The sequence below is a fragment of the Oncorhynchus clarkii genome, chromosome 9 (assembly GCF_045791955.1).
Source record: "Oncorhynchus clarkii lewisi isolate Uvic-CL-2024 chromosome 9, UVic_Ocla_1.0, whole genome shotgun sequence".
NCBI classification, from domain to species: domain Eukaryota; kingdom Metazoa; phylum Chordata; class Actinopteri; order Salmoniformes; family Salmonidae; genus Oncorhynchus; species Oncorhynchus clarkii.
The window spans coordinates 8,097,729-8,114,093 of NC_092155.1; the positions used below are offsets into that span (position 1 = coordinate 8,097,729).

Below are 16,365 nucleotides of genomic sequence, written 5' to 3' on the forward strand. Positions count from 1 at the left end.
GAGGCTCTTACCATCCAGGGTGGATCTGGTCTACCTGAGGCTCTTATCATCCAGGGTGGATCTGGTCTACCTGGGTCTGTAGGAGGACCAGTGAAGGAGTAGCGAACTACAGTACATGTAGTTCAACTTGTAATTGAACTACATTTTGCAGTAGCTTGGTGGTAGTTGAATTCAAATCTCGGTAGTATTGTCAGTTGTAACACTTGTTTTGCCAACTGCTGGAACACATACCTTTTATTATTATTACTAAAAACAAAAAATCTGGGTGAAATAAAATGTATTTTTCAGCATCAGACCTAATTCTCATGTGTGAAACATATTTGTCTGTGTTTAATAGGATACATCCTGTTAACACCTGGTCTATTTTTTGTAATTTGTAGTCTAGGACATTTCACAAATTAGTTTTAATGTAGTGAACTACTTTTTTCAAAAAAGTAACTGAAGTAAACTAGATTTTTCTTAATGGTTGCATTAGTGTCGCTTAAAACTTCTTCAAGTAAAATTGGTCAAATATGATTTCAGAGTATCTTCCCCAACAGTGGATTTCAATACATACGATGTAAGATGAACTTAACCTGTAAAGACTAACGTAAAGATGCCAACAATATACATAGGCCAATGTAATAGCTAATAATAATTCTTAACTTTAATTGAGGTCTTGCAAAGAAAAGATTTGGTGACGGGTGTATTTCTGTCCAGATCATTTCATAAAGCTTCATCGTTGGTTGAATTAAAATGTAAACAATTTTAAATAATTCCCCCGACCTCACAGCATCATCATTATGATAAAGATTCAAATATACATTTTTAAAATCATACAATATTATTTGATAGGTCTTCTTTTCTTTTCTTTTTAAACCAGTCGTCAACTTATTGAAATGAATCATTAATAAATGTACACGATAATGAAAATAATGAATAGATTGGATGTGAGGGAATTTAGGGGGTAACCTGGTAATCCTGGTAACCGTGGTAAATTGGGGTTGTCGACGGTAACATAAACCACAGGTTGACGGGCCTTTGTCTAAGTGTGGCTTTGGGAAATTTCTTACACACAAAGCATTACATCTGCCAGCACAGAACACACACACACACAACTGCATCTCTGTGACTGAACACACACGACTGCATCTATGTGACTGAACACACACACACACACAACTGCATCTACGTGACTGAACACACACACACACAACTGCATCTATGTGACTGAACACACACACACACAACTGCATCTATGTGACTGAACACACACGACTGCATGGACGTGACTGAACACACACACACACACACACACACACACACACACACACACACACACACACACACACACACTACTACTGCAAGTTAAAGCGCATGTGAAGTATCAAATTGTGTGACGTGGTAGTACTACACTAGTACAGTGAAATGCCTTTCTTGCTGCAAACCCAACAACACCGTAATCAGTATCGATGTAGCACGGTTTCTACAGATGTACAATGTTAAAAAACGAAATCTGATTAAAGATGTGCGGCCATTACAAAATAATAAAGATTTGTGGCATAGACGAGTGGTCTCTCACACACACGTTAGTTAAAGAACAAAATTATTATTTACAATAACGGCCTACCCTGGCGACGCTGGGCCAATTGGCCCTTTGGGACTCCCAATCACGGCCGGTTTGTGACACAGCCTGGAATCGAACCAGGGTCTGTAGTGACGTGTGCGCACACGTCTCAGTACTTCTCTCGCTCGTTGTCTCACCATCGTTACATCAACCTTTACCTGCGTGTGGTTTTGTGAAAGTTCTCATCTCTACATATACCAGCACTGAACACACACTACCGCATCTAAAACATACGACTTCAGAGCGCACAGGAGACCAGAGGTGGGTGGGGGGGGGGGGGGGGAGAAGTACCCAATTGTCTGAGTCAAAGTAAAGATACCGGACTAGAAAAAATGAATGAAATAAAAGTGAGTCACACAGTAAAATATTACTTTATACTACTAAATGTCAAAAACAAAATACTTTTACTCAAGAATGAAAACGTTTTTTTTTTAAGTATAAATAACTTCACATTCCTTATAATTGGGCAAACCAGACGCCATCATTTTCTAATTTTTATATCTCTGTCCAGGAGCACACTCCAAATGAGTACTTTTAGGTGTCAGGGAAAATGTACGGAGTAAAAAAATAAATACCTTGTTCTTTTCAGGAGTAAAAGTAGTCAAAAAAAAATATTAAATAGAAAAGTACACAGATATACACAAAATACAAGTTCTTAAATAAGTACCTTTACACCACAGCAGACTGAACAGTCAAATCCTTATAGCAGTAAATAAGAAACATCTTGGCTGTGGGTAGTCACCTGTATCGAGGGGGAGGTTTAATAAGGTCATACGATACCGTCTTGAGATCCCTTCTCTTTCTGACATACTTAATCACACCTGTAAAGCTCCTGTGCCAACAAGGGTTAACGGTAAGCGTGTGGCGTTAGGCCAACGTCTCTCACACAGAGCGTAAGACGGAGACATACACATATGAATCACACACTTTATTCTGTGTAGGATAAGAGACAGAGACAGAGACAGAGTCGATGTCTGTCAACAGGCAAAATTACTCGGTTCAACTTTCAGTCAGAACAACTTCAAGTAGAAGCACCCTGCTTTCTCCGACACGAAAACAGCAATATTCACTGGAACACAGATTCAAAAATCAACCCTTTTTCACATTCAAATTCAAACTCCAACAGTTCAACATTTCATAAATAACTGAAGTAAAAAATAAATAAAAAATCATTTTAAAAGTTAATCTAAACAAAGGAGAACAAAAACAACTGATCAGATCTTACCCTCAACCCTGGCCTAACCGATCAGATCTTACCCTCAACCCTAACATATTATCATATTTGTTCATCACCAGCTAAAACTCATTCCGTACATTCCCTTTCGCTAGTTCTCTGTGGTGTAAAACATCTCTACCGCATTCGCCCTCTGCTCACTGTGTAAAAGTTGTGTTAATCAGTATCTTACTGTGGCCTGTTGTAGTCTACGCCTCTGTTTCAGCCTCCTCCTAAACAAAGAGGAAGGTCAACAGGACAGCTGGTCCCAGCAGCAGTTTATCCAGCGAGACAGAGATGTCTGCGGTCAGGGTTTCAGGGTCTGTACTCAGCTTGACTTTAGCCTGCTGTGGAAGACCCAGGTCTGGAAAGAGGAGGATAAATCCTGTCAGTATTGTAATGTGAAGCTTGATGAAGGTTTGTAATCATGCTTTTTTTTTGTTTTCTTCTGTGAGATTTGATTGATTTTCATGATATACTCACATGTCTCATTTGGAAAAGACAAATATGTTGAAATAACAAGATGGCGCCGACAGATGGTCGCCTCGTAACGAAACTACGCAGCGCAAGCGTTTCGCTAAACTCGCATTAACATCTGCTACACATGTGTATGTGACCAATCAAACCTGATTTGATATTCAAATAAAATCAAAATACCTGAGTGGTTGAGGGCCAGGAATAGAGTGGTTGAGGGCCAGGTATAGAGTGGTTGAGGGCCAGGTATAGAGTGGTTGAGGGCCAGGTATAGAGTGGTTGAGGGCCAGGTATAGAGTGGTTGAGGGCCAGGTATAGAGTGGTTGAGGGCCAGGTATAGAGTGGTTGAGGGCCAGGTATAGAATAGTTGAGGGCCAGGTATAGAGTGGTTGTGGGCCAGGTATAGAGTGGTTGAGGGCCAGGTATAGAGTGCAGGTATAGAGTGGTTGAGAGCCAGGTATAGAGTGATTGAGGGCCAGGTATAGGGTGGCAGGGATGGAGCCCCAGTTGACCCCGTCACATATCTCTCGCTCTGGTCCCACAGACGCAAGAAAACCAGGGATTACAAGGAGGAGTGGATGGGAAGTTGTCCCCGTGAAGGAGGGAACGTTCTTCATCCCTCAGGGCAGGGAGGGTCTTAAACCACGAACAAGACTTCTGGGCCTGAACAGAAGAGAGACCAAGAACATTGTCTGTTGGAGGGTTCCTAATCTGCATTTTGTCAGATTACATGTTGATTGAAGTACACTAGACCAACAGCCCTCTATAACGGGCTCCCGAGTGGCGCAGCAATCTAGCATCTCAGTGCTAGAGGAGTCACTACGGACCCTGGTTCGATTCCAGGCTGTATCACAACATGAACACAGACCGACTACCACAGTACTCCCTTATAGCCAAGGGAGGGCACTACTCTGTTACCGTTCCACTGCAGGGTCTCCATTTCACCACCAGGTGGCAGAAAGCCTCCAGACAAGACAGACCATGCATTTCCCCCTTTCCCTGGTTCCCCAGTCTGCATTGAGCTCTGATCCAACTAAAGCCGTCTGGCTTCTGACCACACTGATCAAAACAACGTGTCAACTGAGCCACGACCCAGACATTAAAGCTGGTTCTGACCATCAGAACAGATGGAGAGGATCTACTACATTACCCATAATGCTGAGTATGATATCCTGTTTTTTCTTAGTAGATATTCCTGAAGCTAATTGTGTCCCATGTCCTCATCAATACCCTCACCTTTGATTCCCTTGTCGTGGTCGAAGGCGTCCAGGACAGATATCTGATAGAGAGGACCCTGATTCCACCAGTATGATCTACTACATTACCCATAATGCTGTGTGTATGAATACCCTCACCTTTGATTCCCTTGTCGTGGTTGAAGGCACCCAGGTCAGATATCTGATAGAAAGGACCCTGGTTCCACCAGTTCATCTCAGGTATGGGTTTACACCTGGGGGACGATGATCACTATGGCTTCAGCCAGTATCCCACACAGCACAACCAGAACAGAATCAGGAGAACCCAGCGAGTCCTCACCCACCTCGAGGGGAAAATTACAAAAAAAAGTTGTCACAGACTGGATAGGTTCAGTGGAATGTTGTTTTACAGCCATAGTAGTATAATGCCCCTGTAGCAAATGAGGGTTAAGTGCCTTGCTCAAGGGCACATTTTTCACCTTGTCTGCTTGAGTATTCAAAACAGAAAATGTTTGGTTACTGGCCCAACGCTTTAATCGAGTGAAATAAATGTCAATTGTAGAATATCAAAAGTAACAGTCAGAATCTGGTGTGGCCACCAGCTGCATTAAGTACTGCAGTGCATCTCCTCCTCATGGACTGCACTAGATTTGCCAGTTGTTGCTGTGAGATGTTACCCCACTCTTCCACCTAGGCACCTGCAAGTTCCCGGACATTTCTGGGGGGAATGGCCCTAGCCCTCACCCTCCGATCCAACAGGTCCCAGACGTGCTCAATGGGATTGAGATCCGGGCTCTTCGCTGGCCATGGCAGAACACTGACATTCCTGTCTTGCAGGAAATCACACACAGAACGAGCAGTATGGCTGGTGGCATTGTCATGCTGGAGGATCATGTCAGGATGAGCCTGCAGGAAGGGCACCACATGAGGGATGAGGATGTCTTCCCTGTAACGCACAGCGTTGAGATTGCCTTCAATGACAACAAGCTCAGTCTGATGATGCTGTGACACACCGCCCCAGACCACGACGGACCCTCCACCTCCAAATCGATCCCGCTCCAGAGTACAGGCCTCGGTGTAACACTCATTCCTTCGACGATAAACGCGAATCCGACCATCACTCCTGGTGAGACAAAACCAAGACTCATCAGTGAAGAGCACTTTTTGCCAGTTCTGTCTGGTCCAGCGATGGTGGGTTTGTGCCCATAGGCGACATTGTTGCCGGTGATGTCTGGTGAGGACCTGCCTTATACAACAGGCCTACAAGCCCTCAGTCCAGCCTCTCTCAGCCTATTGCGGAAAGTCTGAGCACTGATGGAGGGATTGTGGGTTCCTGGTGTAGTTGTTCTTGTCATCCTGTACCTGTCCCGCAGGTGTGATGTTCGGATGTACCAATCTTGTACAGGTGTTGTTGCACGTGGTCTGCCACTGCGAGGACGATCAGCTGTCCGCCCTGTAGCGCTGTCTTAGGCGTCTCACAGTACGGACATTGCAATTTATTGCCCTGGCCACATCTGCATTCCTCATGCCTCCTTGCAGCATGCCTAAGGCACGTTCACGCAGATGAGCAGGGACCCTGGGCATCTTCCTTTTGGTGTTTTTCAGAGTCAGTAGAAAGGCCTCTTTAGTGTCCTACGTTTTCATAACTGTGACCTTAGTTGCCTACCACCTGTAAGCTGTTAGTGTCTTAACTACCGTTCCACAGGTTCATTAACTGTTTATGGTTCATTGAACATGCATGGGAAACAGTGTTTAAACCCTTTACAATGAAGATCTGTGAAGTAATTTGGATTTTTACGAATTATCTTTGAAAGACAGGGTCCTGAAAAAGGGACGTTTCTTTTTTTGCTGCGTTTACATAGTTACATTGTAGATTCGGTCATTCAAATTGATTCATAGCAACTTTACGTTTAATTTAGCTAGCAATAGTTTTTTTTAAAGTATAAACCAACAACAACCATCTCTTAATTAACTTACCCTGCTATTTAGTTAGTTAAGCAAATAGTTAACCACCTTCGAGCAGAGCACGGGAAAGCAGAAACCAACATTCTGCCCAAAATTTAAAAAACATCTCGAAAGGTTTTTGATAATGTAGCTCAAAACTGTTTTGCTTTTTCTCCCAAATACATAAAAACAAAACGTTTGCCTCGTAAAATTACCCGTTAAAAAAAAAGTCGAGTCAGACTCCGTTGAGTTTGCAACAGGTGTGTGTCTATTCGCGCTCTCTGTCCGTGCGGATCCAATCGCCCAGAGTGGCTCACTTGGGTTGTGCTGGCAGCATGTGCACCTCCGGTCAAACGTTTTAGAACACCTACTCATTCAAGGGTTTTTCTTTATTTTTACTATTTCCTACCTTGTAGAATAACAGTGAAGACATCAAAACTATTTAATAACAAACATGGAAGCATGTAGTAACCAAAAAAGTGTTAAACAAATCTAAATATATTTTGCACACTCTTGGCATTCTCTCAACCAGCTTCATGAGGTAGTCACCTGGAATGCATTTCAATTAACAGTTGTGCCTTCTTAAAAGTTCATTCGTGGAATTTCATTCCTTCTTATTAATGCGTTTGAGCCAGTCAGTTGTGTTGTGACAAGGTAGGGGTGGTTTTCAGAAGATAGCCCTATTTGGTAAAAGACAAAGTCCATATTATGTCAAGAACAGCTCAAATAAGCAAAGAGAAATGACAGTCCATCAATACTTTAAGACATGAAGGTCAATACGGAAAATGTCTAGAACATTTCAATAACTCAAGTGCAGTCACAAAAACCATCAAGCGCTATGATAAAACTGGCTCTCATGAGGACCACCACAGGAAAGGAAGACCCAGAGTTACCTCTGCTGTGGAGGATAAGTTCCTTAGAGTTACCAGCCTCAGAAATTGCAGCCCAAATAAATGCTTCACAGAGTTGAAGTAACAGACAGATCTCAACATCAACTGTTCAGAGGGGACTGAGTGAATCAGGCCTTCGTGGTCGAATTGCTGCAAAGAAACCACTTCTAAAGGAGCAATGAGAAGAAGAGCCTTGCTTGGACCAAGAAACATGAGAAATGGACATTAGACTGGTGGAAATATGTCCTTTGGTCTGATGAGTCCAAATTGGAGATTTTTGGTTCCAACCGCCGTGTCTTTGTGAGACGCGGTGTGGGTGAAAGGGTGATCTCTGCATGTGTGGTTCCCACCGTGAAGCATGGAGGAGGAGGTGTTATGGTGTGGAGGTGCTTTGCTGGTGACACTGTCAGTGATTTATTTAGAATTCAAGGCACACTTAACCAGCATGGCTACCACAGTATTCTGCAGAAACACGCCATCCCATCTGGTTTGTGCTTAGTAGGACTACCATTTGTTTTTCAACAGGACAATGACACAACACACCTCCAGGCTGTGTAAGGGCTATTTGACCGAGAAGGAGAGTGATGCAGTACTGCATCAGATGACCTGGCCTCCACAATCACCTGACCTCAAACCAAATTGAGATGGTTTGGGATGAGTCGGATTGCAGAGTGAAGGAAAAGCAGCCAACAAGTGCTCAGCATATGTGGGAACTCCTTCAAGACTGTTGGAAAAAGCATTCCAGGTGAAACTGGTTGTTGAGAATGCTAATAATGCGCAAAGCTGTCATCAAGGCAAAGGGTGGCTATTTGAAGAATCTCAAATATAAAATATATTTTTGATTTTTTTAAAACAATTTAGTTGGTTACTACATGATTATTTCATAGTTTTGATGTCTTCACTATTATTCTACAATGTAGAAAATAGAAGAAAAAAAAATAAAGCAAACCCCTTGAATGAGTAGGTACTAAAACGTTTCACCGGTCGGTGGTGTATATGCCGCCAGCACAACCTAAGCGAGCTAACCGCCCATTCTCCACTTCATTCACAGGTAAATAGGAATGTGCTCTAAACCGCTCTGGTGACAGACAAACTTTGCTGCCCTGTTTCCAATCGTTCGCATGGAGAACAACCTATTCAAATAATAATAAATTTAAATACGTTTCTAAAAAGGTAAAACAAACAATGTATTATTAGCTAACTAGCTACAGTTCAGTCTAAATCAAATTAGCTGCTAACGTAGCTAGCATACTGAATAGCTAACTAGCTACAGTTCAGTCTAAATCAAATTAGCTGCTAACGTAGCTAGCATACTGAATAGCTAACTAGCTACAGTTCAGTCTAAATCAAATTAGCTGCTAACGTAGCTAGCATACTGTATAGCTAGCTAGCTAAGTGAATTTAATATCACCAGCTCACCTAACTTCATATTAGCTAGCTATCTTGATGTATTTGTCATTGTAAAAAACAAACTCCAAATGCATTTGTAGGTAGCTAGCTAACAGCCATGGAGGAGGGTGAAAGGATAGCAGCCCCAACTGTCAAAGTAGACTATTCTGTATAGGGCAGGTACTTGTGTAGTTCCAGTCCCTAGAAGTGAGGACGGAGATAATAGTAACATAATATTCAGTGATGTCTAATTTGAGTATAATGAAGTCTGTTTCTTGTGCTGTTTTCTGTCCTCAGATAAACAGAGCTGTGAAAGCCTGTCTGCAGATGAAGAGGACCCAATGAAGAGCAGCGGCTCTCAGTCTTGGTCCAGGGGACTCAAAGAGGAGCACATTTTTGTTTTTGTCTTAGCACTGCACAGCTGATTCAAGCTTCAAGTGGTATTTATGTATTCATTTGTGATGCTATCCTTGATATGAGCATGCTATTGTCACATGCTACACATGCACATGTGTGTGCACATGCATCTATCAATACAATGTTATCATGATTTGTTATAGGGGATATCAGGTCCACAATGACCTGGTGATGTAAAAGTCTAATAATGACATTATCTTCCATATTCCTATAGATACCTTGTTACTGGAGATTCTTTCAAAATGATTACCTAGTTACTGTGTAGGGCACTGCAAGGTTGGGTGACCAGGGCCGTCTGGGACTGCCTCCTGGAGGAATTCAGGTATGTGAAGGCTACCTGTGTCCTGCGTAACTTCATGAGGATGGACACGAGGACCAGCAGGAGATCTACAGCTCGCCGCCGTGGACCAGAGGAGAAGTCTGCTGCTCTGCAGGATGTTTCAAGGATGGGGTCCAATAACGCAGCAAGAGAGGAAATCTGTGTGAGGGAGATCTTCACCTCCTACTTCTTCGAATAAGGTGCTGTTCCCTGGCAACACCATAGACTACACTATGCACAACCAAAAGCTCTTTTAAGAGCCATTCACATTGCAATAAGAGTATTCTTCCATTTACTTAGCTATGTTAACTGCAGTTATTCAATACTCAGTTTCTCTCCCTTTGATTTCTACTTCTCAGGCGAGGGTGCTGTTCAGGTAAGGGTGTGATGTCTGTAGAAAAACAAAACTGGCTATTTTAAGTCACCCATATAGGAATTTTCTTTGAACAATTAGACACCCTATCTGACTGATGGATTGTGTTGTGCAGTAAGCAGGCTCAGGTGTATAACTGTGGCTCCTTCTACCTTCAAAGAATAGGCAAGAGGGCCAACCATGAAGTTAAAATGCCTATTTACTCTGTTCCATCTGACTGCGTAATCCACTGTCTCATCAGCCCAGCCAGGCAATTTATAAACTTGATCTTCAATATAAAAAGCGTCTAGACATTATCTCACATTTCTTTAAGACTAACATTTAGTTTTCAACAGCAGAGATTTGTATAAACATCTCTCTGACATTTGCAACATTGTTTCAATATTCAAATTCAATCTCCAGCTGTCCCATAGTAATGAACAAGTCGGGATGAGAGACAGGCAGGCAACGTTTCTCAGCTTCCATAATTTTTATGGATATATACAAAGAAATGTAAATTGAAAAAAGGTAAAACTAAATGAAGTGGAGCTAGTTTTCAGCCTTTCCAGCTTCAGTGTGAAGTGATCGTGTTAGCTGTGATGTTGGCTAGCTCCTCTGAACACCACGGGACCCCACACACCCCACGGGACCCCACAGGACCCCACGGGACCCAACGGGACACCACACACCCTACGGGACCCCACAGGGCCCCACACACCCCATGGGACCCCACACACCCCACGGGACCCCACGGGACACCACACACCCCACGGGACCCCACAGTACCACACGGGACCCCACAGGACCCCACAGTACCCCACAGGACCCCACGGGACCCCACAGGACCCCACACACCCCACGGGACCCCACAGGACCCCACAGGACCCCACAGTACCCCACAGGACCCCACAGTACCCCACGGGACCCCACAGGACCCCACAGTACCCCACGGGACCCCACAGGACCCCACAGTACCCCACGGGACCCCACACACCCCACGGGACCCCACAGGACCCCACGGGACCCAACGGGACACCACACACCCCACGGGACCCCACAGGACACCACACACCCCACGGGACCCCACACACCCCACAGGACCCCACGGGACCCATACACCCCACAGGACCCCATGGGACCCCACACACCCCACGGGACCCCACACACCCCACGGGACCCCACACGGGACCCCACAGGACCCCACAAGACCCCACAGGACCCCACACACCCCATGGGACCCCACACACCCCACAAATGCAAATACAACTACTGTTGTTGATCTGTCTGTAGTGTTAGACGTGACTGTGTTAGCCAACTACTGTTGTTGTTCTGTCTGTAGTGTTGGACGTGACTGTGTTAGCCAACTACTGTTGTTGATCTGTCTGTAGTGTTAGACGTGACTGTTTTAGCCAACTACTGTTGTTGATCTGTCTGTAGTGTTAGACGTGACTGTGTTAGCCAACTACTGTTGTTGTTCTGTCTGTAGTGTTAGACGTGACTGTGTTAGCCAACTACTGTTGTTGATCTGTCTGTAGTGTTAGACGTGACTGTGTTAGCCAACTACTGTTGTTGTTCTGTCTGTAGTGTTAGACGTGACTGTGTTAGCCAACTACTGTTGTTGATCTGTCTGTAGTGTTAGACGTGACTGTGTTAGCCAACTACTGTTGTTGTTCTGTCTGTGGTGTTGGACGTGACTGTGTTAGCCAACTACTGTTGTTGATCTGTCTGTAGTGTTAGACGTGACTGTGTTAGCCAACTACTGTTGTTGTTCTGTCTGTAGTGTTAGACGTGACTGTGTTAGCCAACTACTGTTGTTGATCTGTCTGTAGTGTTAGACGTGACTGTGTTAGCCAACTACTGTTGTTGATCTGTCTGTAGTGTTGGACGTGACTGTGTTAGCCAACTACTGTTGTTGTTCTGTCTGTGGTGTTGGACGTGACTGTGTTAGCCAACTACTGTTGTTGATCTGTCTGTAGTGTTGGACGTGACTGTGTTAGCCAACTACTGTTGTTGTTCTGTCTGTGGTGTTGGACGTGACTGTGTTAGCCAACTACTGTTGTTGATCTGTCTGTGGTGTTGGACGTGACTGTGTTAGCCAACTACTGTTGTTGATCTGTCTGTAGTGTTGGACGTGACTGTGTTAGCCAACTACTGTTGTTGTTCTGTCTGTAGTGTTAGACGTGACTGTGTTAGCCAACTACCGTTGTTGATCTGTCTGTAGTGTTAGACGTGACTGTGTTAGCCAACTACTGTTGTTGTTCTGTCTGTAGTGTTAGACGTGACTGTGTTAGCCAACTACTGTTGTTGTTCTGTCTGTAGTGTTAGACGTGACTGTGTTAGCCAACTACTGTTGTTGTTCTGTCTGTAGTGTTAGACGTGACTGTGTTAGCCAACTACTGTTGTTGTTCTGTCTGTTGTGTTAGACGTGACTGTGTTAGCCAACTACTGTTGTTGATCTGTCTGTAGTGTTAGACGTGACTGTGTTAGCCAACTACTGTTGTTGTTCTGTCTGTAGTGTTAGACGTGACTGTGTTAGCCAACTACTGTTGTTGATCTGTCTGTAGTGTTAGACGTGACTGTGTTAGCCAACTACTGTTGTTGTTCTGTCTGTAGTGTTAGACGTGACTGTGTTAGCCAACTACTGTTGTTGATCTGTCTGTAGTGTTGGACGTGACTGTGTTAACCAACTACTGTTGTTGTTCTGTCTGTGGTGTTGGATGTGACTGTGTTAGCCAACTACTGTTGTTGATCTGTCTGTAGTGTTTGACGTGACTGTGTTAGCCAACTACTGTTGTTGTTCTGTCTGTAGTGTTAGACGTGACTTTGTTAGCCAACTACTGTTGTTGATCTGTCTGTAGTGTTAGACGTGACTGTGTTAGCCAACTACTGTTGTTGATCTGTCTGTAGTGTTAGACGTGACTGTGTTAGCCAACTACTGTTGTTGTTCTGTCTGTAGTGTTAGACGTGACTGTGTTAGCCAACTACTGTTGTTGATCTGTCTGTAGTGTTAGACGTGACTGTGTTAGCCAACTACTGTTGTTGTTCTGTCTGTAGTGTTAGACGTGACTGTGTTAGCCAACTACTGTTGTTGATCTGTCTGTAGTGTTAGACGTGACTGTGTTAGCCAACTACTGTTGTTGTTCTGTCTGTAGTGTTGGACGTGACTGTGTTAGCCAACTACTGTTGTTGATCTGTCTTTAGTGTTGGACGTGACTGTGTTAGCCAACTACTGTTGTTGATCTGTCTGTAGTGTTAGACGTGACTGTGTTAGCCAACTACTGTTGTTGATCTGTCTGTAGTGTTAGACGTGACTGTGTTAGCCAACTACTGTTGTTGATCTGTCTGTAGTGTTAGACGTGACTGTGTTAGCCAACTACTGTTGTTGATCTGTCTGTAGTGTTAGACGTGACTGTGAATTAGCCGTAGTTAGCTAGCTAGCAAGCAGGAGATAAGAACGTTGACAGCCAGTATGACAATGGAACATTTAGAACGAACGACTGGATCGCGTCCATAGATACAGAACAAAGACTGACTGGGTCTCGTCCACAGATACAGAACAAAGACTGACTGGGTCGTGTCCATAGATACAGAACAAAGACTGACTAGGTCGTGTCCATAGATACAGAACAAAGACTGACTGGGTCGCGTCCATAGATACAGAACAAAGACTGACTGGGTCGTGTCCATAGATACAGAACAAAGACTGACTGGGTCGTGTCCATAGATACAGAACAAAGACTTACTGGGTCGTGTCCATAGATACAGAACAAAGACTGACTGGGTCGTGTCCATAGACACAGAACAAAGACTGACTGGGTCGCGTCCATAGATACAGGACAAAGACTGACTGGGTCGCGTCCATAGATACAGAACAAAGACTGACTGGGTCGTGTCCATAGATACAGAACAAAGACTGACTGGGTCTCGTCCATAGATACAGAACGTTGACTGACTGAGTCTCGTCCATAGATACAGAACAAAGACTGACTGGGTCTCGTCCATAGATACAGAACATAGACTGACTGGGTCTCGTCCATAGATACAGAACATAGACTGACTGGGTCGCGTCCATAGATACAGAACAAAGACTGACTGGGTCGCGTCCATAGATACAGAACAAAGACTGACTGGCTCGCGTCCATAGATACAGAACAAAGACTGACTGGGTCGCGTCCACAGATACAGAACAAAGACTGACTGGGTCGTGTCCATAGATACAGAACAAAGACTGACTGGGTCGTGTCCATAGATACAGAACAAAGACTGACTGAGTCGTGTCCATAGATACAGAACAAAGACTGACTGGGTCGTGTCCACAGATACAGAACAAAGACTGACTGGGTCGTGTCCATAGATACAGAACAAAGACTGACTGGGTCTCGTCCATAGATACAGAACAAAGACTGACTGGGTCGTGTCCATAGATACAGAACAAAGACTGACTGGGTCGTGTCCATAGATACAGAACAAAGACTGACTGGGTCGTGTCCACAGATACAGAACAAAGACTGACTGGGTCGTGTCCATAGATACAGAACAAAGACTGACTGGGTCTCGTCCATAGATACAGAACAAAGACTGACTGGGTCGCGTCCATTGATACAGAACAAAGACTGACTGGGTCGTGTCCATAGATACAGAACAAAGACTGACTGGGTCTCGTCCATAGATACTGAATGACTGGGTCATGTCTCTGACAACAGGAACCAATAGAACGAACAACCAGTCGCCTTGGGTAGCAACCCCAGATTTGTGTCGTGACTATATCTTGTGGAAGGCTGAAATAGTATGAATAAATTAATAACAATAAAGTTTTTAATGAAAATATTTCAATCATTATTTGAATATGTTGGTAACCTGTTGTATAAAAGGTTTGCCGGCCCTCAACATGCCAATATATCCTCCCAACACCGGCTTCTTGGGCATCATCACTTAATGAATTGCTTACATTTGCCTCCATCATAGTATTTTTTGTCAGCCATCTTGGCTGAAGAAAGTCTCCAGTGTTGGGTCCCATCGTGTCAAATTCGTCATGGGAACCACTCGATATGATTGGTCGTCGCCCAAGCTGTCACCGCTGGTAATTTGCATAATGTTGGGAAATGTTGATGTGACATTTGAAATGTCTTTATTTCAATTGGAACTTGTGTGAGTGTCATATTTACTTTTTAAATTGTTTATTTCACTTTTTGTTTATCCATTTCACTTGCGTTGGTAATGTAAACATGTGTTTCCATGTCAATAAAGCCCCTTGAATTAGAATTTAATTGAGAGAGAGAGAATTAACAAAAAAAACAGAGCAAACTAGAATGCTATTTGGCCCTAAACAGAGAGTACACAGTGGCAGAATACCTGACTACTGTGACTGACCCAAAATTAAGGAAAGCTTTGACTATGTACAGACTCAGTGAGCATAGCCTTGCTATTGAGAAAGGCCGCCGTAGGCAGACATGGCTCTCAAGAGAAGACAGGCTATGTGCTCACTGCCCACAAAATGAGGTGGAAACTGAGCTGCACTTCCTAACCTCCTGCCCAATGTATGACCATATTAGAGAGACATATTTCCCTCAGATTACACAGATCCACAAAGAATTTGAAGACAAAACCCAATTTTGATAAACTCCCATATCTACTGGGTGAAATACCACAGTGTGACAAAATGTGTGACCTTGTTGCCACGAGAAAATGTCAACCAGTGAAGAACAAACACCATTGTAAATACAACCCATATTTATGCTTATTTATGTTCCCTTTTGTACTTTAACTATCTGCACATCATTACAACACTGTATATAGACATATTATGACATTTGAAATGTCTTTATTCTTTTGGAACTTCTGTGAGTGTAATGTTTACTGTTAATTTTTATTGTTAATTTCACTTTTGTTTATCTATTTTACTTGCTTTGGCAATGTAAACATGTGTTTCCCATGTCAGTAAAGCCCTTAAATTGAAATTGAATTGAATTGAGAGAGAGGCAGAGGAAGGAGTGGAGGAGGAGGAGAGGAAGGGGAGAGAGGGGTGGATGAATATATATAGGGGGTAGAGAGGGGGCCTCCCTCTCCAAATCTCTCTGAACTCACCCAGTGGGGTTATTTCCAAAGACCTGAAAAACCAATCAGACCCAGACTGGACTGAACCGGTTCTCTGTGTAGTGTTGCTGTTTCCTGACATTGTTGGAGGATTCTACTGATCAATACTTCAGTTACAGTCTGTGTTCTATTGTTGGTGTCTGTTCAGTTACACAGTCGGTATGCAACATTGACCATCAGAGACAGGATATGAAGCTGTACATGGAACATCAGAGACAGGATATGAAGCTGTACATGGAGAGACAGGATATGAAGCTGTACATGGACCATCAGAGACAGGATATGAAGATGTACATGGACTATTAGAGACAGGATATGAAGCTGTACATGGAGAGACAGGATATGAAGCTGTACATGGACCATCAGAGACAGGATATGAAGCTGTACATGGACCATCAGAGACAGGATATGAAGCTGTACATGGACTATTAGAGACAGGATATGAAGCTGTACATGGACCATCAGAGACAGG

General features: G+C 43.7%; 1 protein-coding gene across 1 annotated transcript; it reads left to right on the plus strand.

Moving 5' to 3' along the window:
- The first annotated feature begins 9,485 nt into the window (after positions 1-9,485).
- On the plus strand, positions 9,486-11,079 carry LOC139417026 (basic salivary proline-rich protein 1-like). Its single transcript, XM_071166260.1, has 3 exons — positions 9,486-9,611; positions 9,808-9,824; positions 10,458-11,079. Exons 1-3 carry the CDS (start codon positions 9,486-9,488, stop codon positions 11,077-11,079), a joined length of 765 nt encoding a protein of 254 aa, XP_071022361.1.
- Positions 11,080-16,365: the final 5,286 nt, after the last annotated feature.